Consider the following 22,291-nt stretch of genomic DNA (forward strand, 5'->3'; position numbering starts at 1 on the left):
CACCGAAAATGGCGCTATGTTCATCGAGTTCTTTGAGGAAGCCATGCGCCGGATGCGCGACATCAAGTACCCCATGCTACCCCCGGACATCTTCGCCGACCCGCCGCCCAATGCCTTCCTCCTAGCCATCGACAGGTGGAGAGAGCGCGGCGAGATCCCCTACAAGGTCCTCATGCGCATCCTGGAGGAGAACTACCAGCGCAATGTCGGTCCCTTCGTGCCGCAATTGCGCCAGTACGAGGCATTCTCGAGTAAGGTGTACGGAGAACTCATGCCCTCGCTCGTCTACGAGATGTTGAAGCACACGCGGCTTGACGAGAACTCGCTCTTCCTCGACCTTGGCTGCGGCGTTGGGAACGTCGTCGCTCAGGCGAGCCTGCAGACTGGATGTCGCAGCTACGGCATCGAGTGCATGGAGACGCCGGCGAGGATTGCGTCGAGGATGCTGCCCCAGTTTAAGGCCCGGTGCCGCATGTGGGGCGTCAACGTCGGGGAGATTGAGCTCGAACACGGCGATATGCTCAAGAGCAAGCGCGTGGACGAGCTCATCCCTCAGGCTGACGTGGTATTGGTGAACAACAAGGTCTTCGACGACTGGCGTAAGTCATGCTGGGATCCCTATTCCACGCCTTACTCACTCCCCTTTCTAGTGAATGAGAATCTTCGCCCCAAGTTCCTAGATCTCAAAGAGGGCGCCATCGTTATCTCGCTTAGGCCATTTGTGTCGTCTCTCAACGCCCGCGTTACCGAGCGTAATGTGAGTGTGCTGTGACGTCTCTCCATGAACCCCCGCTTATGTTCCCCAAGGTCGACGACATCAGCACGATCTTCGACGTGACTGAGCGCACCTTTGCGTCAGGGAGCGTCTCCTGGGCGGACACAGGTGGGAGCTACTACGTCCACCGGGTCGACCGCGCAGGTTACAGTGAGATCCGTAAACGCTTCGAAAGCTCGCGCGGCACCCGCTCCACACGGCGGACCCGATGAGGAGACTGGCACCAATACGCGGGTCCTGGTCGTTGCGCTTTCTGAATACAATTGTAGAATCACCTGCTGTTTTGACGCTGCTTACACTTGATCTCGAACAGACTTACTATGCATCGCTCAAATCAGAGACAGTGCCGCACGCACCAAACACATAATTTATCGTTGTCTACAAAGCTTAGCTACCTACCTCTTTTTGTTATTGTGATAACTGCTATTCTCCGTTCTACATGACGCTGGTGGTGATGCCTTAAGATATGCACAAGGCCGTGTGCTGAACGATGTAAGGCAATTGCAATCTACCAGTCCTGCTCAACTTACTGCAGTATAGTACCGCCGAAGACAATAGTAGTCAGGCAGTCTGCAAAGGCGAGATGGTTCTCATAATGGCGGTGTCCACGTCTTTTCTACGCTATCATAGTGTATAGAACCGTACAAGGCCGGGAACGCTATCAGTGTATTGAAGCAGACGCGTTCTGTGCCGACGACAGTCAAAGAAAGCGGACAACAGTTCTTGCATGTCGTGCCACACCTGCGCTTGAAGCGGCCGAGGCTCATTCGCACGTCCAGATAACGAATGGTCTTTATTCTCCCAATCAATGAGAACAGGGTGTCCGTTGTTCTCGTCGACGATGATGTGCGCCTCCTTGATATCGCAGTGGTACGCGTCCCTATCGTGCGCCTCGCGGAGCGTAGTGACGGCTTCGAGAAACTGTCGCGGTGTTGGGGATGACTCTCATCAAAGCGGGAAAGCGCTCACCAGGCCAATATACTGCTCGTAATTCCAGAATTTAGTCGTCAGAGAGCTTGCGTCCAGCGCATCGATCTGAGCCTGAACCTCCTGCAAAGTAGGTCCCACGATGTACTCAAATACCAAGAGGTACGCAACCTCGCCATGTGGCAGAGTGACCTGTGGGCCTCATTGAGTATCACAGAGACTGAGAAGGCTACGATGCTCACGTTGTGCATTCCAAAGAAGTAAGGTATCGTACTCCCCTGAAAGTCGGCAAGCTTTTTGTACGCGGTCGCTTCCTTCATGGCGCGAACCTCCGGGAACACATACAGACCCATTATAATGTCGGCGGAGGTGATGTCATATTCGGGAAGCTGGGTGTAGCTCGGGATTATGAATTTGAACACCAAAGTCACGTCCGGGTCGACGTCGGCGCCAGTTGTCGCCAGCCGTGCCAGCCAGACTTGGGATCGATACCCGTAGTCTGTCTGCAGTGGCTCCACGAGCAAAAACCGTGCGGGTGTACCCAAAGGTACAAAAGGAGGAACGCGGGGACGTGGCTCATTCAGCGGCGGTCTGGCATTGGAGTAACCTGCAACGAGAACGAGCTCGAACTCCATCCCTTGCGATGTTGGTTTGCGGGCATATTCGCACTGCAAATCAAACATGCGGGATTGATATTCAACAACAGAGGCTCGGTCACCGGGTTTGAATGGAAGATGCACCATCTTGAAAATGCAAAGGAGGAAAGAGAACCTGCACGACGATCAGGGTTTGCTGTACTGGGTAGTGAGTGAAGGAGGGCGCGAGAGCTGTCTAGGGTGACAGGAGAACAAACACGCTTAGCGGATTGTAGCAGCTCTCTCGAGGACTTCAAATACGATGATGGTCGCAGGACGAGTCTGACAAGCATGGAGGCCTCGTTCCCGGGTTTTGCCGCCGCCTTTTATTGTTCCTAATCAGGAAATGTTCGGTGATCGCCGAATCCCAACGGCTGCAACCTTAAAAGCCCACACTACCTGGATTAGACCTCCATCTCTGCCTTTACCCCGCTTCATCCCTCACCACGCCACTTAAATTCATCTTGCTCTGTGCATCACACTCCTCGACACTTCTCTCGGTTTACTGCCGCTGTACTCATCCGAAGTCGAGGAGCTCGAAGAACTCCAGATAGATCCCAAAAAAGCGCGGGAGATCCTTGCCCTATAGCCCTTCTCGCGAAACAATGGACCAACTCATGCTAGAGGACGTTCGGCTATGCACCAACATTTGTTCCAACTGCAACGCTTGTGTATTCGCGCGTACCTATACTGTCCCCGCGCGCCTTACATCGTCACCACACATCCCATCACCACAGCAAGTCAGCGCTCTCAGTCAGCACCTCTGGAACGACGACGTCTCTCTCGCCAATCACACTGCCGCCATCAGGCGCACGCATCAGATGCTTGACCACCTCTATTTTAACCGCTTGGTCTTGTTGAAGAGTGTCGAAAGCAAACGCGCGATGCTCGCCCCAATCCGCCGCCTTCCGCCAGAAATCCTCACCATGATCATTGCATTCGCCATTGCCGACTCGTTCGCTCAGTATCCCGACAGCACCGTCATTGCGCAGCACCCTGCTCTGCGAGTGTGCCGTCGCTGGCGAGAGCTTGGGCTTGCGGCGCCGCAAATCTGGAAGAAGATCGTGCTATATCCCCTGCACCTCCGGACCTGGCGGGAGACGCTCCTCAGCTGCGTGCAGCGCTCGAAGGACCTTCCTCTGGATATCCGCCTCGTCCGATGCAACGCCGAAATACCTTCCACGCTTGAGCGAGCGTGGAAGGACAGGGCGTCGAACATCGATCCTGGATCGCTTGACGCGGTCGGGGATGCTCTGCTCGCTTGTGCGCCTCGGTGGCGGTGTTTGCAGCTGGGCAACGTCCCTCTGCCGACTAGATTATGTCTTGGGGAAGAGCCTCCGCCTTTGTTGCAGCTCACGTCTCTTGTTCTGGGCGAGTCGCGCTATGGACTTGCGCATGGATTGACCAGCAGAGACACGGGCCGATCCTTGCCTGAGAACTTCTTCCTCAACTGTCCTGCGCTGAAGTATGTGCGCATCGGGGGACCCAAACACAACGGTCTCCACCTGCCTTGGTCACAGCTAGTCAGCCTTCACCTTGACGGATGTCCACTCACCTACGATAAGAGCGCTTGTCTGGACACCTTAAGGCAATGCCTTTCACTTTGCTCTTTGGCCCTCGGCGCGACCACGGACTTCGAGCCTGCTCCAACAGACGCTCCTGTCGTACTCCTGAAGTTGCAAAATCTTACTTTGCTAGGCTCTGCGATCGAAGCTCTTCACCTGTTCAACGGCCCCGAGCTGCAAGCGATATCCCTTGTAATCGACCCATATGAATGGCCAATCGAGGAGGAAGAACTGGAATCCGCGCCTCACTATGAAGCTCTGATGCGATTCGCCTCTTCGGCGCCAGCGACATCTGCGCGCATCACCCGGCTCAGTTTCGAGGTCTATGCATATACTGCGCGGGACCTCAGCTTGAGTAAGCTGGCTCGCGCTTATCCCAATATATCTCATCTGCGATTGGACGACCAAGCAGGAACCACCGCTACTCGCACCCTCGCGAGCTTGGTCAATACTAAACCCGATGCCTGGCCCATGCTGACCTCCCTAGAGCTTCCGGGGCTATCCACTCGAGAGCTCGCAAACAAAGCGCTGATTGCAGAATTCCTGTACGGGCGTGTTCAGTGCCCGTCCGTGAAAGGTGTCAAGCTCGAGGAGATCGAGGTGGATATCTGTTATCCGAATAAAGACAAGTTCTTCATGGAGAATGTGAGGCGCTCGGGAGTGAAGCTGTTTGCACGGCTTCCGAAGGATATGCAGCGTGCATCTGCTTTTGGGATGATCCCTGAAGAGGAGTCGTTCATAATGGACATTGAGCACACCGTGTTGGAGGAGGAGGAGATACAACATGCACAAGAAGACGTGTTCTACGCGAGCAACCCATCCGAGGGCGGTTGAGGTCCAAGCGACTTGTCACTTGTGCACCTACTGCCTGGGGAACACTGTAACATACTGCACCATTTCCAACGGACTTGGATAGACTGCTGTTGTTCTTTCGACGTACCCGTATCTGTGAATTATTGCCCAGGGGAGTACGCCACGAACATAAGCTTCCGAGACAGACATGTACTGTACTTTGCTTCCGCTTTTGACGCCGTCACAAGCAAGTTCAAGCTTACGTCTCTAGATTATTGTTTGAACCGTGAAAGTCTTTTGTCTATGCGCCGTGCTATCAGCTGTTGTTGAACGACAAAGCGCGAGGGCAGCTTGCAGGCAGCTTGTAACTGAATAATCATTGTTCGACCGCTGTTTGCCGTGATGCACGTGTCGCCTCCTGTGTCGCCGGAAATTTCGAACGGAGTTCTTCAGGCTTTCCTCCAACCTTCACCTTTTCTCGGTGGCGAGAGCAATCCGCTCGCCTCCTCCTTATACCCTCCGACGTGGAGCCATATCCATAAACTTCCGCATCCCCGCCGCTCAACTCTTGCGCTCGGTTATAGCGCCCTAGCAGCCGATATCACCCTCCCAAGCCTTTCGCAATGGCCATGCACTCGCGCGACGCGCTTCCGCGCCTCAACATCGGCCCACCACCCTCGCTACAGATGCAGCAGCCCATGTCGTTCAACCAGGGCCAGATGTACTCTCCGGCCCTCCCGACATCGCTCCAGCAGAGCTTTCATCCGCCGTTTCCCATGCACACCCCCATGCAGCAGCAATTTGGCTACCCAATGCCCCCACCGTCCGCCCCCGGGCGCCCGAGTCATCACGCAGCAGCAGCGAGCGTAGCGCATCTCGCGGCTATGGGCATCCACCCGCCGAACGGGCCCCCGATCATCACCCCAGTCGGCGGCCACTTTCCCCGCGGCTCAGTCATGCTGGGCCCGCCCGGGATGCCTCCGCCGTTCGTCGGCCACAAACGGCGGAACATGAGCATCGGTGGACCGCCCAAGGCCGTGTTGGGAGGTCCGCAGCGAAAGACGAGCCCGCTACCGCCGGGTACTTCGGTTGCATCGACGTCGGCAGCGCCGGTGAAAGCGAAGAAGACGGTGGTCAACCTGCCCAAGGAGACTATCCCAGGCGAAGACGGCGCTCCACCGACGCGACCATCATGGGCGCGCGCACCCTTAGACGCTCCTTTCGAGTACAAAGACGTCCCGGTACCCGCTGCCGAGATGACATCTGCGGCGCTATTTCCCCCAGATGCATATAGATACGCGATGCCGCCAACAATCGACGTCTTCTTGCCCGGCAAGGTGAGTTGCTACATTATCTCCAGTGGCTACGCGTTCTTACGTGTCGCAGCAAAACTGGGATAGGCTCAAGCAGATGGCGATAGAGGAGAAGCTGCAGAAGCTTGGTGTGGAACGAGGCTCGGGAAGTGACGTCCCGCACATCTTCGCCCCTCACGCTCGCGCTGCCTCGGTGAGTGATACCCATGGCTACCCAGCAACTCCCACGCTCATCATACGTATCAACGCAGATATCATCACCAGCAGACCCTGCACTCCTGCATTTCAAGCTTCGCAAACTTTGGGATCAGCAGGCGCAGGGCACTTCCGCAACCACTTCTCCCCAGCCCTCCTTCCAGTCGCCGTCCCCCAACCAGGCAGCCGCACCTCCACAGTTGCGACATGGCCACAGCATGTCGCTCGCGCAACCGCCGACCCACACCCAGAACAACGGCTTCAATCCGTTCGGTCCCAACGCCGTCTTGGGCTCTGATCATATCTCCAACCCCTCAGATTCGCCTGCCATGTCTTCTGATGCGCCCAATGGGATTATCGCGCCCCAGGGCCGTGTTCCATTGCAGCCACCGCGGCTCGCACTTCCTCCTTCGACCTCCCGCCCCTCCAGCAAGCCGGATTTCACTCGCGGTTTCGGCTTGGATATACCAGAGGAGACCGAGGAAGAGGAGGAAGCCGAGCGCGAATTCGCGCAGGAGGCGAACGGTGACGCACACCACGAAGGCGAAGCGAATGGTGCTCTGGGTGGCGCTGACTATAGCGGCGCCACGACGGAGGTGGACGTGAAGGAGGAGCGTGATGGCGAAGAGGACGATGTTATTCGGGATGCCCCTACGATTGTGGCGCAGAGCCGGCATCACTCGCGCCATGTGTCGCGGCTGTCGGCGGCGTTGTCGTTACGGTCAGTTGGTGGAGTGGCGGCGGATGGGCTGCAGGACCGGAATGGCCACAATCCCGATGGGAGTCAGGATATGGATGTCGATGATGCGATCGCCGAATGGACTGGGTCGGAGGATGTGTACAATGATGTGTCCAGCTCGGACGACGAGGTAAGGCGGCACGTTGGTCATTCTTCCCGAGTATGACTGATCTATTCACAGAGCATTGGCGAGTGGTCGAACCCGTCCGATGAGGAGAGAGCCCGTCAGCAACGCGCAGAGCGCAGGATACGGCGCCGGGCTGCTCGCCAGCGTGACACGGAGCAACCTCGTCGGATACCGAACTTCCCTCGGCCGCCTGAAAACACCATCGCTCTCGCTCGTCTGGACGACGATGTCATCTCCAACCCAAGCGACGAGGAGGGTGTTGCGAAGCACTACCTCGGTACCAACTACTATGACGCGCCTCGGCCGCTGCCTCCCTTGCCACACTCGCGTGGCCCTTCCAATCACTTGTCGGTGCACGATCCCGCGAACGCGCACTCGAGGCATACGTCGAACGAGCACTTCCAGCCGACGCACTCGCAGAACCCGTCTCAAAGTGGCCGTCGCGAGCTCAACCCCTTCGCGAAGCCCTTCGTGTTCGGCGCGCCCGCCGCGCCTCCATGGGGCACCGAGGGTCTCAATCTCGGGTTGCCGTTGCCTCCGAATGCGCCGTTTATGGGACACTCGCCGCTGCCATCTGTGGGCTCTGCATCCCAGGGCCCTCAGATCGCATCGGCAGAGTCGAAGCCGAAGCTTAACGCTGCCGCGCCGGAGTTCAAGCCTACGCTTAACGTGAAGGCTCCCGAGTTCAAGCCCAGCTTCACGTTCAGGCCTCCCATGGGTGCCCCGCCGCCGCAGACGTTCACTGCACCGGCGGAGCTCCCGCGCCCGTTGCCGGTGCCCCCTGTCATCACGGACGACGCTGGGGAGACACTGTACCCGCAGGGTGGGCCGGCTGCCAAGAAGCAGCGTCGCCAGTCGACGGGTTCGATCGAAGAGGGCGACAGCATGTTGTCGTTCCGCTTCCCGGCTACGCTCGAGTCGCCGATGAGCATCCGTCACGACAAGTCTCCCAGCGTGCTCAGCAAGTCACTCGACCAGGCCGCCGTCGAGCCCATGTCGTTCGCTGCCTTCTCCTCGGCCGCCGCCGCCATGCCGCACATCCCTACTGCTGAGCAGATGGCTCACGACGAGGAAGTTGATCAGCAGCTCGACCAGCTCAAGGAAGAGGACCTCATCCGCCCAGATAGCATCCAAGAGCAGTTCAAGAACTTCTCGTTCCCGCAGAGCGCCTCCAAACCGAAGCGTGCGCCGATCCCGCTCGACTTTAAGCATCCGGTCTCACAGAACACAGTGCCCGCTGGCCTCTTCAAGGCCCTCGGCGAGGAGCGCACGCGCAAGACGGTGCGCTCGCGTCTGAGCTCGCGCGACGTCTTCGAGCACGAGAATCGGCCGTCGCTCGACGACCTCAACGTGCCGCCAATCTCGCGGAAGGTGTCGCGGACCCGGCTGGTCACGGACCCGGGCAACCGCCCGGCGAGTCTGAGCTCATCGGGGTCGGATGTGTTCACGTCTGCCCGCCGGCATTCACGGAGGCGGTCGTCGCTGCCCGACGCGCTGCATGATCGGTCGGGCTCGCAGTCGCCTGTGCCATCCATTTCGTCCGCGATTGAATCGCCCGCGATGGATCTTACGAGCCGCCTGGAGATGCACAGATACGAGGACCGCGTGGCGGCGATGCTGGACGACAAGTTGACGCTCATTCGCAGAGAGATCTCGCGCAGCAACGGCGCATCCATGACTGGGGAATTGGAGGCCAAGATTGAGGAGATGATGTCTCTGTTCCGGCAGCACCTCTCCGACGCGGCGGCGAAGAGCATGATGGACAGCCAGATGGACGCTCGGGGCGATCTGGACTTCGAGATGTTGAAGGACGCGGTGCAGGAGGGCCACCAAGAGTCGTTGAGGATCATGCAGAGGGAGCTGTCGTCGCTGACGCAGAGCCTTGCGCAGGCTCAGGTATCCAATGGCACGACGCAGGACCTCGGCCCTCTGTTGCAGAAGCTCAACGCGAACACCATTCAGGCCGTTGGGCAGGCTGTTGCGCGTATCCCCGCCGAGGTCGCGGAGATGCACAACGTTGCGATGGCGCATGCGAAGAAGACCGCAGCGGAGGACGTCGTTGCGGCACTCAAGCCCGCTCTGGAGAACCTGCGTCAAGAGCCGGTCAACTACGACTTCCTCACCGAGCAGCTGACACAGGCCGTCAAGCCGCACATCACGCAGCTTATCGACCTCGCTTCCGACAAGCGTGAGACCGCGGGCCTCATCGTCGACCGTCTTGTGCCTATTCTCCCCCAGATCGTCGCCCAGCAGCCTGCTATCGACGTCGAGGCCATGACCAGTGCGCTAGTGACCGAAGTTCGCCGTGCTATCGCACCGATAGACGCCTTCGAGATCAAGGAGCAGGTCGCGGACTTGGTGGTCGAGCGCCTTAACGCTCGCCTTGCCACGAGGGACCAGCATATAGATGGCCTCGCCGGCAAGGTCAAGGAGATCGTCACCTCTTCCTTGGCTCCTATTACGCAGGCCACTTCTGTTCTCAGCTCTTTGGCGGAGGGTCAAAGGTCGTTGACGTCGAAGCAGACCGAGCTGACGGCGTCGCAAAAGCATGCCAACGAGCTTGTCTCGCAGCTTCCTCAACAGCTCAAGGCCGCTATGGACGGCTTCGCCGCGACTGTCAAGGAGCTCCAGACGAGGCCCGGCCTCCGCGCCGACCCCGTCTTGCCGGACGAGAATATCCTTGCCATCAAGGCTGCTCTCGACAACATCGCCTCCTCCTCTACCTCCAACGCCACCACCGAAAAGATCCTCGCCCAGCAGCGCGACTTCGCCGAGAAGCTCAACGCGCTCCCTGAGACCTTCGCCTCCGCGACCAACGTCTTGCAAGCCGCGCACGCCGAGTTCGCCCTCACGCGCGAGCAGAACCGGCGCGAGATGGACGACTTGCGCAAGGCTGTTACCGAAGCGCAGGTGCAGGTTGCTAAGGCCCGCGGAGCGCACGGCCAGGTGCGGGTGGAGAAGGACGTCTTGAGCGAGAAGCTTGGCGTTGTGGAGGCCGACCGCAGCAGGTTGCAGGAGCAGGTCAAGAGCTTGCAGGCTTCTGCGACGGCGAAGGCTTCGGAGGCGACGGTGATGGAGGCGCGGAATAAGGAGCTGGAGGATGCGCTCGCGAAGGCATTGGCGCGGTTGCAGACGTCGGATGTCGAGGCCGCTGCCAACAAGGAGCGTATCGAGAAGCTCGAGAAGGCGAACCGCGAGCTTGAGAAGGAGAAGATGGGCATGAAGGCACAGGTGCGTTTTCTTTCCTCGCAGCTGGTGCTTTTCTTATCTGACTTCAATCTAGATCGACTCCCTCGAGATGAAGCACTCCATCGCTGTCCGTGATAAGGACTCGGCGGCTGCCTCCGCCAAGGCGTTGCAGAAGCGTCTCGACGAGGTGCAGTCTCACGACGAACAGTGGGACACCCTTCGCCGCGCCTGCGCCCAGATGACCGAGCTGTCCTCCATGATGGGGCAGACCGACACCCGAGAACTCCAGGAGCTGCGCGAGGTCCGGGATCGTGCGAAGGTCCTCGAAGGCGAGCACGCCGCGCTCAAGAGGCGCTTCAAGGAGCAAGACGGCAAGATGGCGAACGCGGAGAAGATCGCCTTCACCGCACGCCAGAGCCTCACGCAGGCGCAGCAGCGCGCGTCCGAGTGGGAGCGCAGGGCGAAGGAGTACGAGGCGAATCTGGAGCTCACGCGCACGAAGCTCGAGCATGCGGAGCAGACGCATGCGCAACTCGACGCCGACCACTCTGTCGCGAAGTTGCAGCTCGAGGAGCGTGAGGCGGATGATCGTTTGGCCAAGGTGAGCATGGGCAAGGACCCTCCTAGACTGTCGCTGACCCGCATTCAGGACCGCGAGAACAAGATGCGCGAGACCATCTCGGCGCTCGAAGCCAAGGTCCGGCTGTTGCAGTCAGAGCTTCAGGCAGCGGTGCTTAAGGCGGCACAACCGAAGACGAACGGCACGAACGGCGTGAACGGGCACTCCATTCACCGCCCGTCGTCACGCACAAGTACAGTGTACGCCGACAGCCGCGCGGCAACCCCGACGTTGAGCCACGCACCTTCGCCCACACCCGCGCGTGCAAGCATGTACGCGCCTGTACCTAGTCGCTATCCCGGTGTCGGCCAGGGTACACCCAAGAGTCGTTCGTACAAGAACTACAGAATACCCTCGCCGACACCCAGCGTCGTGAGCATCGTCACGCAAGGAGAGGATGGTTGGTGGTCATAGACGCCCTGCCTCCTCCCTTCACTTCTCATCTCCCCACTCCTCTTCGTCCGCTTTCTCTGTGTATCCTTGTCCCACCACCTTATGCATACATATTTCACACCCTATGTTACCGCCGTCCTGTCATTTGCTACACTACCGCTCTGTTCACTAGTTCTTGCTCCCCGGATCTCCTCGCTGCATCTACCTATCTGGTATATATTTTGATTTCGCTTACACGTCTGGAGGCTGGAGCACTCGCCGCTACCGTTTGGCTGCTAGCGTCGTCGCGTCGCTGGGCCGGCTGCGCTGTATATAATACCTTCCTTCGGGTCTACGCGCCTATATCCTGTGTACGTGGCTAGGGTTGGAATGGAATTCTCGAATAATAGCTTGTGTAGCCTGAGTTTGGTGTTGAACTTGAGTTGTGGGCGCCAGGATGATCTGCACACTCGCACGTGCTAGCGGGGAAGAGCGTCCATGTGTGCTGCTTAGACCGCTCGCCATCCTGCCCTCTGCCTTCTCGGCGACGCCGACAGGCATTCTACTACCCTTTACCGCACTGGCTTCGCAAATTCCATGACATGACCTCGGACACCTCGCCCCAGAACGCCGACCAGGACTCCTTGACGCCGACGTTGGCGCCGCACGATCACCTCGCGTCCGCCACCCCCGACGACGAGCGTAAGGACTCTGGCACGGGTGCTTCCCCGCTGTCAAGGAGCAGCGCGGATGAGCGAGAGGAGGATCAGGAGGAGAAGCGGACGGATGAACCAGAGGAGTCAGCAGCCACCCGGCGCCTATCCCATCTCCCCAGCCCGCCCTTGACGCGCACGAACACGCGCGAATCCACCTCTTCTACTCGCCGCCAAGAGCCCGATGCAGACGAGAAGACCGGGGACTGGCACCCGCTGCACGACGATGCGAGGAGTGCGGTGAACAAGGAGGCCTCGCGACCAGACCTGACTGTGATCGTTGAGGACGGGGAGCAGGTCGTGGACTCGCAAGGCCGGCTGCTCTTTCCGGATGACACCAGCTCTGTCGGCGCGGGTACGGAGAAGCCTGTCGCTGGTCGCCGGACGTCGCACTTGCACCTCGACCTAACGCGGAGTCGTGAACCTCAACCATGGGACCTCGTCGATCCACCAGAGACGGACGGGAAGTCGTGGGGCGCAACCCCGCGCGAGTTTGGCACGAGGCGCAGTGGTGCGAAGTGAGTCTCGCCTCTAGCACCTACCCAGAAGTAAACACTGATCAGCTGTCCCTCCAGCACGTCTCGTCCTCAAATACCTCGCTCGGCCTACTTCACTGGCCCACCCCCGCCAGACGCGGCCTTTGGGACGGCGCCCGTAGGGCAGATCGGGCTTCATCACCCCCGCGAGATCGTCCGCATAGAGCGCGACTATTCCGGCGGCGAGCTCGTCCAGTTCGCGCCGATCTATCCGTTGGAGCTGGAGGGCCGTGTAAGTCCTCATTCCCCGAGTGCTGTGGAAGCCAGGACTTCATTAACCTGACGCGCTTCCCCTCGATTCAGATAACGCCAACGCAGTTCCTGGAGTCCATTAACGCGATCAATGAGCTGCTGATTCTGGCGCATAGTACGCGGCATGCGTTCGTGGACAACACGCTGGCTGTCTTGACGCTGCAGCTGTCGCGGCTGTTTGTGCAGTCGTACTATGACAGGGTAGGATTGCGTGACTGACGTTGTGGGCAGCCAGGCGTTGACTATACTTCGGCAGATGATGCGGCGGTTGAAGAACCTCATAGACGAGCTGAACGTTGAGATATACAATCCAGCAGGGCTCAACATCCTGTGGCCGCGGAAGGTGGCCTTTTTGTTTGTGAGTACGGTCAGTAGCCAATCGTCACAAGTTGTACTGACCTCCTATCTACAGTTGGAGATCGAGTACTATGTGAGCCTCCTCGTCCCATTTGATGCCCTTACTAATGCGCCTCCTGCAGTAATTATGTCCACACGCTATCGTTAACCTTCCCCGCGTTACCTCCCTGTCTCCGCCGCCACCGACCGCTCCTTTCCTCCCCCGCGCATCCGCTCCCTCCCTCGGATATATCTGCGCGCTTCTTGGTTATACCTCTGCCCATACACTCATCGCCCAGGATGATTTCATTCACGCTACACAGGCCTGCAGCTCACTTCAACGTACACTTCTCCGTTCATCGTACGCTCGCACACCTCTCCGTTCGTCGTCCGTTCATCTTTCATCTCTCCCATCTCTTTGCATGTACCCTCCAGCTAGTCGCTTTCCGTTGTATTTACCGTATTTCCAGGGATAATGCCAGAACGTACATAACTGGGTTCGTGGTGTGGAATGGCGAGCTTGCCGTGGTCCGCTAGCCAAGGTTCGCAGCAGTCTTCGCAGTAACCCAACCGTCAGGCGCGCATGCACAGGAAGCCCCCTTCGCGGTAGGTACGACCGTCAGCTGACCGTCCGCCCGCTGCAACTATGAGCAGGAGAATGCAGAGGTCGTGGAGGGCCGGGTAGGCCAGCCAAAGATAACGCTCGCTGGGCTGCTTCTTCGCCCTTTCGCGCGGTGCGGGCTTCGATGTGCGGGCGATCTCCAGCGCCCAGGAAGGATGACATCGAGGTGACCAACCTTTGAAGTCACCGTGAGTCAAGGTGAGGCATTTCACTTCCTGTCGGCCGATATTTATTGGGTGCGAGGAAGGTCAAACGTCGGTGGCCGCCACGGCGATGCAGAGCCCGTGGACTTTGGGGACGGAAGAACGGATGACTGCCGCTCGACGATGCGGGCGTCGGGTTCGAAGTTCGACTATAGTCACAGCTCGTTGACGTCTAACTGTTCGAGGCCAGCCAAGGGCGCCGTCGCCGTGGGACACTCGTGCTGATAGTGGTGAAGTTCTGTTGATCTTCGATGTACCTTGGGGGAGAGTGCGGACTGAGCGCGGGTACCTCGTCCCGTATTCATCGGAGGCAGGTCAGGCGGGAAGGGCTCAGAAAATCCAGGAATTATTCTAGATCGCCCAGCAGCAGCCTCGACGCCTGAATTCATCTTCCAAGACCTGTCTGCAGGCCGCCGAGTGACATGGCCGCCTGAACAATGAGCTGCAGCGTGCGCTCGACTTCCAGCAAGTTCCGGCGTGAGACCGTTGGGAGCCAATAGGGGCTTCACGTGACCAGATCACACGCTTTGTCAGCTCGGCTGGCGATCTGCGACAAGCCGACTGACGACGTTGTCAATTCATTGCTCCTTGCCCTCTTCTCCCATCCGAAAGTCTTATCGACCCTCTCGAGTCTCTCGACCCCGAACGACTCAGCTAAGCAGCAGCGGAATATTCGTCAGCGAGCGCCCGCGAGATGGAGGCCTTTACCGATATGAATATGACACCTTTCTGGGACTTGTCGCAGGCGTCGCAGTTCTCGCAGCTCCCGGACGACGACTTTCTGGCGCTCCTGCAGAAGCAGTTCCCCGCCGTTGGAGGAGATCTCGCGGCGAACAACACCTTCGATCGCGATAGCGTCAACCCACGGAATGTGACCTCCTTCCCTCCCCCGACTTTTTCCCCGCCCTCCGAGGAGAGCAGCCCCAGCCCGCCGTCGTCCAGCAAGGATTCGACAGATGGAAGGAACGAGGAGGAACTGGGGGAAACGCCTTTGAAGCGCAAGGCGAGCCAAGATGACCTCGACGATGAGGGTCCGAGCCACAAGACGCAGCACACTGGTAGGCGAAGTTCGAGACTATCTGCTGCCCGTCGTCCTCAGTCCCGCACCCCATCAGCCCCTGCTACCTCCACATCGAGCAAGAAAGGTGCCTCCCATGGACGACGCAAGTCGGCAGGTGGACAAGCGGGTGGTTCGTCTGGTTTGTCACAGGTACGTAGTCATCGGTCGAGGCTGTTCCATATACTTATAGTGGCACAGGAGGAGCAGAGGTTGCTGAAGCGGAAGGAGCAGAACCGTGCCGCACAAAGGGCATTTAGGGAACGCAAGGAGAAGCATGTTAAGGACGTACGTGGGCATACTTTCCTTTGTGAACGCAATCTGATCAGTTGCGTAGTTGGAAGATCAGGTAGCTGCGCTGGAGGCCAAGAATGCAGAGGCGAGCTCGGAGAACCAAAACTTGCGCGACATGTTGCAACGACTTCAGAGCGAGAATATGGCCTTGAAGCAGGCGCAGTTCACATTCGCCGTTCCCAAGAACCCGTCAAATAACCAGCGCGGCTCGCTCACCTCAGACGCTATGCTTTTCAACCTGCCGCGGTCAGGCTCTTCCTCCTCTTCCTCGCCCTCTGGTCAGCCCTCACCTCCAAACAACGCGGACGGCAGTCCGATAGATTGGAGCACCTTGACCACTTTCGATAACAACAATACCGGCATGCACCTGTTGGACGACTCCCCTCAGGCGACGGCCAGCTCGAGCGCCATGCAGATGAACATCGGCGGGTTCGAGAATGGCAAAACCCCATCGGAGAGCGGGTTCAGCCTGAACGGCATGAACTGGCAGTCGGAATCGACGAACCTTGACGAGCTCTTCGCAGGATATCTCTCGCAGAATCAGAGCCCGCTCGACTTCAACATGCTGGGCGCCAGCCCTCCCGCGAACGGCAACGGCCACAACGCCGGGAACAACGGCAATGGCAACGCTAGCAGCATCAGCATCAGCCCCATCATTCATAACTATACCCCCGCAGCCCTACGCTCGAACCCCAGCCTCAACAACACGCCATCCATCTCGAACTCAGCATCGTCGCCAGAGTCGGCAGTACTGCGCACGCCTCCCGAGCAGGCGGGCGAGCACAAGGAGAAGGAGTGTCCGAAGACGAAGGCCGAGTTCCAGAAGCATAGCGAGGAGCTCGGCGAGTCACCCTTCACCTCCTCCTCGCCGACACCTGAAGACGAAGCGTGCGCGGCGGGCGAGGCGTGCGCATCGCCGGGTACGGTCGTGAACAACCTGCGCAAGGGCGTCGACGGGACGATCATGTGCAAGGGCACGCAGTTCCCGAAGACGGAGAAGAGCGACAAGAACATTGAGGTGCTGAAGGCGTGGCGGACGATCACGAACAGCCCATTGTACAAGGTTAGCATCAGCGATAGCGAGACCGAGGACGACGAGATGGGGTGAATCACGGGCTCGAGCTGACATATCCCGCAGGATGTCGACATCAATGAGCTGTGCTCGGAGTTCACGTCGAAGGCGCGGTGTGACGGGACGAAGGTGGTGCTGGAGCCGTCGGGGGTGAACAAGATCCTGGAGGGGCTGAAGTCGAAGCAGGCGGGTGGTCATTAGATGGCCAGTGGTTTGGCGCGGCCGCGCTATAGACAGTCGGCGCCGTTGCCTTGCTCGCCGGACACCTACCCCGCGCTCGCCAACCCGCCGCGCTCGCTACCGAGCGCGCGATCCCGTTGCCCACCTACCAGTTTCTCCCTCGATGTTCGTCCCATGTCACGTCATGTCCGTCTTCCTTCCGCATCACTGGCATCTCGCACTGTCTGCCGTCTCGCTTCACATAATCCTATATCTATATAACGCTCTCCTTCTGTCTGGCATTTGTATCCTCTACTCTGCGTACGCTCTCTATACGAGGTGTATACGATGTATATCATGGTTTTGTGATGGTTAGCGGGGCGGCGGGAGCGGGCGCGTTGGGATAGTCGTGGGGAGGTCACCGCGGTTCACTGACGCGCGAGTGCTAGCCGGGCGCTGTCGACTGGGGTTGGGGACAAGAAGCAGCAAGTCGAGGTGCGGGTGCGGGTGGGTGTTGGCTCGATTTTTCGTTCGGTCGTCTGTCCAGGTCATCGTGCTGTTCCGATGCTTGTTTTCATTTTTACTGTACACATAGTTATAAGGACGATCGCGCTTGCGGTAATCTGATACGGTAGTAGAATGACAATGAAGTTACTGAAGCATATCCTGTAGGCTGTGATACAGAACGCCGCGCGGGTCGGCCAGAATTGGGCCTTGCTATAGAGCGCTGCTGGGGATCAGTAGAGGGGCGTAATTTATGATCTATGGTCGCGTCCCGAGGTCGCCAATCAGGACAATACAGCTAGTGAGGCAAGGTCGCAGACTAGTCGGGAAGTTCAACATGGCAGTGACATGTGACTGTCATCTCATCACCCGGAATTTGCCGGTCCGCACATTCCTTCCTGCCAGGATGCCACGATGGCCGAGGGATTGAACCTTTCCGTTCGCTGCTTTCCCTCTGGCTGGCCTATGGCCAATGGTGAATGGCAAGGGAATCTCCGTCGTGCAACCAGCGTCGTGAAGCAATGGAGTGTTTGCCAGCCCGGAGCTGTACAGTAACCCCACTTGGGCATAAGTGCGTAGTCATGGCGCCTAACCAGAAGTCCTTCTCACTACTGGGGAAACGGCGCAGTGCCCTTCCGCGGTGGCTCCCTTGGATACAATGTGCTTCCAAATGAATCAAGCAATTTCGACCATTCAGATTGCTGCGATAGGCAAGCCTTTCCTACGCTACCCCGTCGCTTAAGAAGGATCCTAGCGGACGGGTTGAAGCAGCGGCCGTCTCCCGCTCTCATCATGGACCGTGAGCAGGACCCGCTCAAAATTCCCGAAATTCTCGGTGCCATATTTGACGCCGACATCCCGGGGCGCTACCCCATGCTTGCTTCGGCGTGCCTCGTCAACAAGCTTTGGCGCGCCCTCGCTCGGGAGCGTCTATATGCGAAGATCGATCTGTCGGTCGTGCTCAGACTCCTGCCCGAAGATGCATGGTACATTTACGATGTGAGTCGCCACACTCACTTCCGCGAGTGCTCCTCATCTAATTGGTGTACAGGACCCGGGAGACGGAGGTGACCTGCAACCGACACAGGATGATCTGAACCGGCACCATGTCACCAAGAACGAAGGCTTGAGGCACCCAACGCTGGTGCGTCGCTGCACTTTCTCCTCGACGTCTGAAGGAACTTGCTCACGGAAGGCAGACACTGCGCCGCGCGATCACGCAACATGATTGGGCTACTCTATCTCATCTCACAGAGCACGTTCACGAGATCGTAACCATTGGCGATTATACGGTTACGGAAGATAACCAGGGTGTCTACGAAGTCTCTGAATGGGGCCAACTCGCTCTAAATCAGCCCGTCGTCTACGGCACACTCGCCGCATGCCTACCCTACTTCTGTCTTTTCCCTCGCCTCCACACCCTCTATGTCACGTCCTTCGGGGGATTCCCGGGCGTGCTCCGTCTTTTCTTCTCTCCAGAGCTTCGCGCCGTCCATCTGGAGGCAGCGATGTACGACTTTGACGCTGCGATCTGCATCAGCGCTTTCGTTGACGAGAGGACCGGCATCTGCCCGGTCCAGTACATGACTCTGAATCATAAGCTCGACAGCTCGCCATCTGGTACTCTGGCCCTCGCAGAGAAGTTGCTCGCATGCACGACTCTTCGCGAGCTCGCGATCGACTACATTGACCCTCTGCTATGGCCAAGCATCGCTCTTCTGCCATCTTTGCAGAAGCTGGAAATAAAATGGAGTCCTAGAGTCATTTTCGGCCGTAGGGATCGCGAAAGCGACGAGCCTGAATTCGAGGACTATGAGGGTGCAGACGAGCCCAACGATGCTGACGTCCTTCCCTCCCGGAACGAAATTAGAGGGACGGCTTTCCCGGCGCTCAAAACTCTTATCTTCGCGTCCGAGGAAGCTTGCTCGCTCACTGGCGTTCAGTTGCGCACCATTCTCGAGATGCGTGATGCACCATGGGCATTGGAGAAACTCGACATTCCTTTCGGGACGCTTGATATGAACTTCAAGTACTCCGCCCGCACCATTTTCCGCTATCTTCGAGATCACATCCAGGCCGATACGCTTACTCACCTCACGCTGGGCACCCTTCGGGAGTGGCGCCGCGCGTCCATGGGCTACAATCCCCTTTCAGGCATTTCAGAGCTTTTTGGGTTCTCCCAGCTCACCGTACTTCGCCTGTTTTGCTTCTTCCATCCGCCACAGAGCTTCGAACCCCTCGATGCGGCCGAGACGCAGGACATTGCACGCAGCTTCCCCCGCCTGCGCGAACTCCAACTCGCGATGCCCATCCTTCCCAGCGAGATTGGGGTATTTGCGCTGCACTGTCGGGAGCTGCAGACGCTCGCGCTCTGCCCATCCGCAATCGACCCCGACACCGACCTTTCCGAGCTTGTTTGGCAAGAGGTGGCGCCAGCGCATACAGGGCCTGCGCTGCGGCGCTTTGGGATTTGCACAGAGCAGATGTCGAGGCCGGATAGAGATTGGATATATCTGCGCTTGTACGCGCGCAGCGTGTACCCGAATGCAATGATTCGACAGGTACCTACACTAGGCAGTGATTCTTTGTCTTTGGATTTCTTCTTCGAGGAATGAAATCCTCGCAGCCTTCGCGATATCGTTGACCAGAATTCAATCAGTTCTACTACCATGCGATGTCAAGGACTGTATAATCAGCCTGAGATGCTGCCCTGTGTTCATGCCGTTCCAAACTAACACATGAGCCTCATCTTTTATGATTTTTCGGACAAGGGGGCTCGTTCTCCTCAGTACGTGTTGTCGTCTCGGGCTGTATCGTAGGTGCCAGTGCCCGTATCGTCTGAATTCAACTTGCCACGTGATCGTCGGCATCGGCCGCAGCGGTAAGTCCCACTGAGCGACGAGGCATTTCAAACGAGTCTTCATTCTCATCCTTCGACTCGCCGACTCTTAAATTTCGTTCAACATCTACCCAACGCTAATCTATACTGACTTCTCGCAAGGTAGCTGGCCCCGGCTTTACACATTTTCGCTTTGGGTAACGGGCCCTAGGGGCATCGCCCCATTCAGATCGCTGCGCTAGGCAGGCATCTCCTCAGTTGAACGACGACGAGAAGCCATATGGCCCAGTTAGCAGCGGGGCGCAACGGAGTTTTTGCAAGTCCGAAGCTATGCATATTCCTCATCTGCACACAATAACGTAGTCATGCGCTCAGGAAGGGTCCTTCTCACAATCAGCAATCCAGTGCAATGCCGTTCTAGGTGAAGCCCTTGGATACGGAATATCGTCAATTGACATGGAAAAGCACTGCTCATTCAGATCTTCACGATAGGCAAGTTCTTCCTACGCTAACACCGCGCTTAAGAGGTTGCCTCTGGCGATTCGAAGCAGCAGCCTCTGTTCGCCCCCCGTCATGAGTTCCGCACGGGTATTCCAGGTGCCAGAGCTCCTCTCCATCGTTCTCGACTTCGTCGTTGAAGACGGCTACGACCACGGCATCCGATCTGCGTGCTATGTCGCCAGATGTTGGCGCAGCATTGCCGAAGAGCGTCTTTGGGCGCAAGTCGATCTGTCGATCGTGCTCAGGAAGCTGCCGGACGATGCATGGTACATCTACGATGTGAGTGATCAATGACCCTGCCACGCCTGCTTCTCAGCGCTGTTTAGAGCAAGGCCCAGTCAGCCACCGATGTCAATTGTCATCGTATCATAGGCGAAAGTCCTACTCTGGCGCGTTGACCCTCCGTATTTCTGACTCTATGGACTACTTGACTAACTTATGCATCGTAGACTCTACGTCGCGTGATCTCGCAAGCTGACTGGGCCGCCATCCTCCCTAAAACAGGGCTCGTCCGCACTATGCAGACTGTAGGCGGTCCCTCTGGCCCCGCAGAGCTCCTTTCCAAGTGGGGCCGCCTCGCCCTCGCGCCCGTGGTCTACGACATGCTGGCTGCCAGCATTCCGAACATCTGCCTGTTCCCTCATCTCCACTCGCTTTCCGTCCGTGCCTTTGGCAGGCATCCAAACGCGCTGCGTCTCTTCCTCTCTCCCCAGCTCCACCTGGTGCAGGTGGAAGCGCAGGTCCAGGCGAGCGCAGCGGCTGCCAGCATCGCGGCTTTGATCGACCCGACGACCGGTGTCTCCCCGGTCCAGGAGATGATGCTGAACCACAGATATGGGAGCTCGGACGCCAACTTGGCCGTCCTCGCGGTCAATCTTTCGGCGTGCACGGCTCTTCGCCGCCTCACGATCGAGTACATGGACCCCCTCCTTTGGCCGAGTGTCGCTCTCTTGCCGTCTTTAGAGGAGCTGACCATGCGGTGGAGGCCGGAGGTGACCTTTGGCTACGATGTCGACATCGAAGATGGCGTTTACGACTCCGACGACTTCGACGGGGAAGATCCAATGGACGATGCCCAAGTCCTCCCCTCTCGTGACCAGATCAATGGAACGGCCTTCCCGGCGCTCAAAAGTCTGGTCTTTCCATCCCAAACTTGGGGGACGTTCACATTCACCCAATTTCGTACTATATTGGAGATGCGCGACGAGCCATGGGCACTCGAGAAGCTGGTCATTCCAGATGAATCGCTTCGTCTCCGTCTCAAATACTCCGCGCGAACACTTTTCTGCTACATCCAGCGTCACATTCGCGCAGATACGCTGACTCACCTCTCTTTGAGCAGCATGTGGGAGTGGCGTCAGGGCGGGCGAGGCAACCAGTACGACTACTTGTCCTGCATCTCAGAGCTCTTTGGATTTTCCCAGCTCACTGTCCTTCACTTGCGTTGCTTCTACTGGGAATCCGAACCGGGCGAGTTCAAACCTCTTTCTGTGGCCCAAACGCGCGAGCTTGCTCGCAGCTTTCCGCGCCTGCGCGATCTTCTGCTTGCGTTTCCCTTCCGACCGACCGAGATTGGGGTATTTGCGCAGTATTGCCCCGACCTGCGCGAGCTCAGGCTCAACGTCCAATTCTACTCAGAGGATGCTGAGGAGATGGATGCGGACCTGGAGGACCTTTTGGAGCAGCTCCTTCCCCCAGCTCATCAAGGTGTCGCCCTCGAATGCCTGGAACTTGGCACGGAGGAAGTTCAATACGATGACGATCGGGAGGAACTCCTCGAGTTTGCGCAGCAAGTGTACCCAAATGCGACGATTCGAGAGGTTAGACGCGCGGAAGATTTAGGCCGCTAGTCTTTTAGTATGTAAATGTAGCTAGTTATCGCATCGTACCGGAAAATCTAGCAATTGTTGAGAGCGACGTTGCCGAAGGAGGCTTACTCCGACGATTAGAAGTGC

At 58.1% G+C, this 22,291-nt stretch overlaps 10 protein-coding genes across 10 annotated transcripts; 7 read left to right on the plus strand and 3 right to left on the minus strand.

The window, feature by feature from the left end:
• Positions 1-73: 73 nt before the first annotated feature.
• SCHCODRAFT_02521437 (DOT1-domain-containing protein) lies at positions 74-987 on the plus strand (the record flags this gene model as incomplete). The annotated part of the gene is made up of 3 exons (XM_003026475.1): positions 74-599; positions 651-757; positions 808-987. The coding sequence occupies 3 exons, from the start codon at positions 74-76 to the stop codon at positions 985-987; spliced, it is 813 nt and encodes a 270-aa protein (XP_003026521.1).
• Positions 988-1,337: 350 nt separating this feature from the next.
• Positions 1,338-2,624, minus strand: SCHCODRAFT_02594471 (uncharacterized protein). The gene is made up of 3 exons (XM_003026588.3): positions 1,945-2,624; positions 1,745-1,894; positions 1,338-1,696 (listed from the first exon to the last, which is right to left on the minus strand). Exons 1-3 carry the CDS (start codon positions 2,443-2,445, stop codon positions 1,400-1,402), a joined length of 948 nt encoding a protein of 315 aa, XP_003026634.1. The 5' UTR covers positions 2,446-2,624; the 3' UTR covers positions 1,338-1,399.
• A 142-nt stretch (positions 2,625-2,766) lies between these two features.
• On the plus strand, positions 2,767-4,736 carry SCHCODRAFT_02594473 (uncharacterized protein; the record flags this gene model as incomplete). The annotated part of the gene is made up of 1 exon (XM_003026476.3): positions 2,767-4,736. The coding sequence occupies exon 1, from the start codon at positions 2,943-2,945 to the stop codon at positions 4,734-4,736; it is 1,794 nt and encodes a 597-aa protein (XP_003026522.1). The 5' UTR covers positions 2,767-2,942.
• Positions 4,737-5,156: 420 nt separating this feature from the next.
• SCHCODRAFT_02645240 (uncharacterized protein) lies at positions 5,157-11,672 on the plus strand. The gene is made up of 6 exons (XM_050346426.1): positions 5,157-6,031; positions 6,081-6,200; positions 6,259-7,071; positions 7,123-10,299; positions 10,352-10,858; positions 10,907-11,672. Exons 1-6 carry the CDS (start codon positions 5,318-5,320, stop codon positions 11,288-11,290), a joined length of 5,715 nt encoding a protein of 1,904 aa, XP_050197041.1. The 5' UTR covers positions 5,157-5,317; the 3' UTR covers positions 11,291-11,672.
• SCHCODRAFT_02132453 (uncharacterized protein) lies at positions 11,571-13,350 on the plus strand. Its single transcript, XM_003026478.2, has 6 exons — positions 11,571-12,479; positions 12,537-12,729; positions 12,801-12,950; positions 13,006-13,107; positions 13,162-13,179; positions 13,229-13,350. Exons 1-6 carry the CDS (start codon positions 11,851-11,853, stop codon positions 13,229-13,231), a joined length of 1,095 nt encoding a protein of 364 aa, XP_003026524.1. The 5' UTR covers positions 11,571-11,850; the 3' UTR covers positions 13,232-13,350.
• A 40-nt stretch (positions 13,351-13,390) lies between these two features.
• Positions 13,391-13,947, minus strand: SCHCODRAFT_02132389 (uncharacterized protein). Its single transcript, XM_050341895.1, has 2 exons — positions 13,461-13,947; positions 13,391-13,410 (listed from the first exon to the last, which is right to left on the minus strand). Exon 1 carries the CDS (start codon positions 13,867-13,869, stop codon positions 13,705-13,707), a length of 165 nt encoding a protein of 54 aa, XP_050197042.1. The 5' UTR covers positions 13,870-13,947; the 3' UTR covers positions 13,391-13,410; positions 13,461-13,704.
• Position 13,948: 1 nt separating this feature from the next.
• Positions 13,949-14,333, minus strand: SCHCODRAFT_02132388 (uncharacterized protein). Its single transcript, XM_050341894.1, has one exon. It carries the CDS (start codon positions 14,297-14,299, stop codon positions 14,066-14,068), a length of 234 nt encoding a protein of 77 aa, XP_050197043.1. The 5' UTR covers positions 14,300-14,333; the 3' UTR covers positions 13,949-14,065.
• A 164-nt stretch (positions 14,334-14,497) lies between these two features.
• SCHCODRAFT_02645246 (uncharacterized protein) lies at positions 14,498-17,156 on the plus strand. Its single transcript, XM_003026479.2, has 5 exons — positions 14,498-14,968; positions 15,026-15,120; positions 15,169-15,255; positions 15,305-16,324; positions 16,400-17,156. Exons 1-5 carry the CDS (start codon positions 14,605-14,607, stop codon positions 16,532-16,534), a joined length of 1,701 nt encoding a protein of 566 aa, XP_003026525.1. The 5' UTR covers positions 14,498-14,604; the 3' UTR covers positions 16,535-17,156.
• A 319-nt stretch (positions 17,157-17,475) lies between these two features.
• On the plus strand, positions 17,476-17,670 carry SCHCODRAFT_02521262 (uncharacterized protein; the record flags this gene model as incomplete). The annotated part of the gene is made up of 1 exon (XM_050343473.1): positions 17,476-17,670. The coding sequence occupies one exon, from the start codon at positions 17,476-17,478 to the stop codon at positions 17,668-17,670; it is 195 nt and encodes a 64-aa protein (XP_050197044.1).
• Positions 17,671-17,788: 118 nt separating this feature from the next.
• SCHCODRAFT_02521085 (uncharacterized protein) lies at positions 17,789-22,186 on the plus strand (the record flags this gene model as incomplete). Its single annotated transcript, XM_003026480.1, has 5 exons — positions 17,789-17,995; positions 18,048-18,140; positions 18,196-19,557; positions 20,433-20,615; positions 20,786-22,186. 5 exons carry the CDS (start codon positions 17,789-17,791, stop codon positions 22,184-22,186), a joined length of 3,246 nt encoding a protein of 1,081 aa, XP_003026526.1.
• Positions 22,187-22,291: the final 105 nt, after the last annotated feature.

This window comes from Schizophyllum commune (assembly GCF_000143185.2).
Source record: "Schizophyllum commune H4-8 unplaced genomic scaffold SCHCOscaffold_17, whole genome shotgun sequence".
Classification (NCBI taxonomy): Eukaryota; Fungi; Basidiomycota; class Agaricomycetes; order Agaricales; family Schizophyllaceae; genus Schizophyllum; species Schizophyllum commune.

What these genes read in the sequence shown, in the direction of transcription:
- SCHCODRAFT_02645246 (XM_003026479.2), top strand. Translation starts at nt 14,605, where the DNA reads ATGGAGGCCTTTACCGATATGAATATGACACCTTTCTGGGACTTGTCG. An exon ending in AGGAGAAGCATGTTAAGGAC is followed by an intron (nt 15,256 to 15,304) that starts GTACGTGGGCAT and finishes TCAGTTGCGTAG; the next exon opens with TTGGAAGATCAGGTAGCTGC. An exon ending in CGAACAGCCCATTGTACAAG is followed by an intron (nt 16,325 to 16,399) that starts GTTAGCATCAGC and finishes CATATCCCGCAG; the next exon opens with GATGTCGACATCAATGAGCT.
- SCHCODRAFT_02594471 (XM_003026588.3), bottom strand. Translation starts at nt 2,445, where the DNA reads ATGGTGCATCTTCCATTCAAACCCGGTGACCGAGCCTCTGTTGTTGAA. An exon ending in ACTTCTTTGGAATGCACAAC is followed by an intron (nt 1,895 to 1,944) that starts GTGAGCATCGTA and finishes TGAGGCCCACAG; the next exon opens with GTCACTCTGCCACATGGCGA. An exon ending in ACGAGCAGTATATTGGCCTG is followed by an intron (nt 1,697 to 1,744) that starts GTGAGCGCTTTC and finishes ACACCGCGACAG; the next exon opens with TTTCTCGAAGCCGTCACTAC.
- SCHCODRAFT_02132453 (XM_003026478.2), top strand. Translation starts at nt 11,851, where the DNA reads ATGACCTCGGACACCTCGCCCCAGAACGCCGACCAGGACTCCTTGACG. An exon ending in CGTTGGAGCTGGAGGGCCGT is followed by an intron (nt 12,730 to 12,800) that starts GTAAGTCCTCAT and finishes CCCTCGATTCAG; the next exon opens with ATAACGCCAACGCAGTTCCT. An exon ending in TGCAGTCGTACTATGACAGG is followed by an intron (nt 12,951 to 13,005) that starts GTAGGATTGCGT and finishes ATACTTCGGCAG; the next exon opens with ATGATGCGGCGGTTGAAGAA.
- SCHCODRAFT_02645240 (XM_050346426.1), top strand. Translation starts at nt 5,318, where the DNA reads ATGGCCATGCACTCGCGCGACGCGCTTCCGCGCCTCAACATCGGCCCA. An exon ending in AGATGGGCATGAAGGCACAG is followed by an intron (nt 10,300 to 10,351) that starts GTGCGTTTTCTT and finishes ACTTCAATCTAG; the next exon opens with ATCGACTCCCTCGAGATGAA. An exon ending in CGGATGATCGTTTGGCCAAG is followed by an intron (nt 10,859 to 10,906) that starts GTGAGCATGGGC and finishes ACCCGCATTCAG; the next exon opens with GACCGCGAGAACAAGATGCG.
- SCHCODRAFT_02132388 (XM_050341894.1), bottom strand. Translation starts at nt 14,299, where the DNA reads ATGAATTCAGGCGTCGAGGCTGCTGCTGGGCGATCTAGAATAATTCCT.
- SCHCODRAFT_02132389 (XM_050341895.1), bottom strand. Translation starts at nt 13,869, where the DNA reads ATGTCATCCTTCCTGGGCGCTGGAGATCGCCCGCACATCGAAGCCCGC.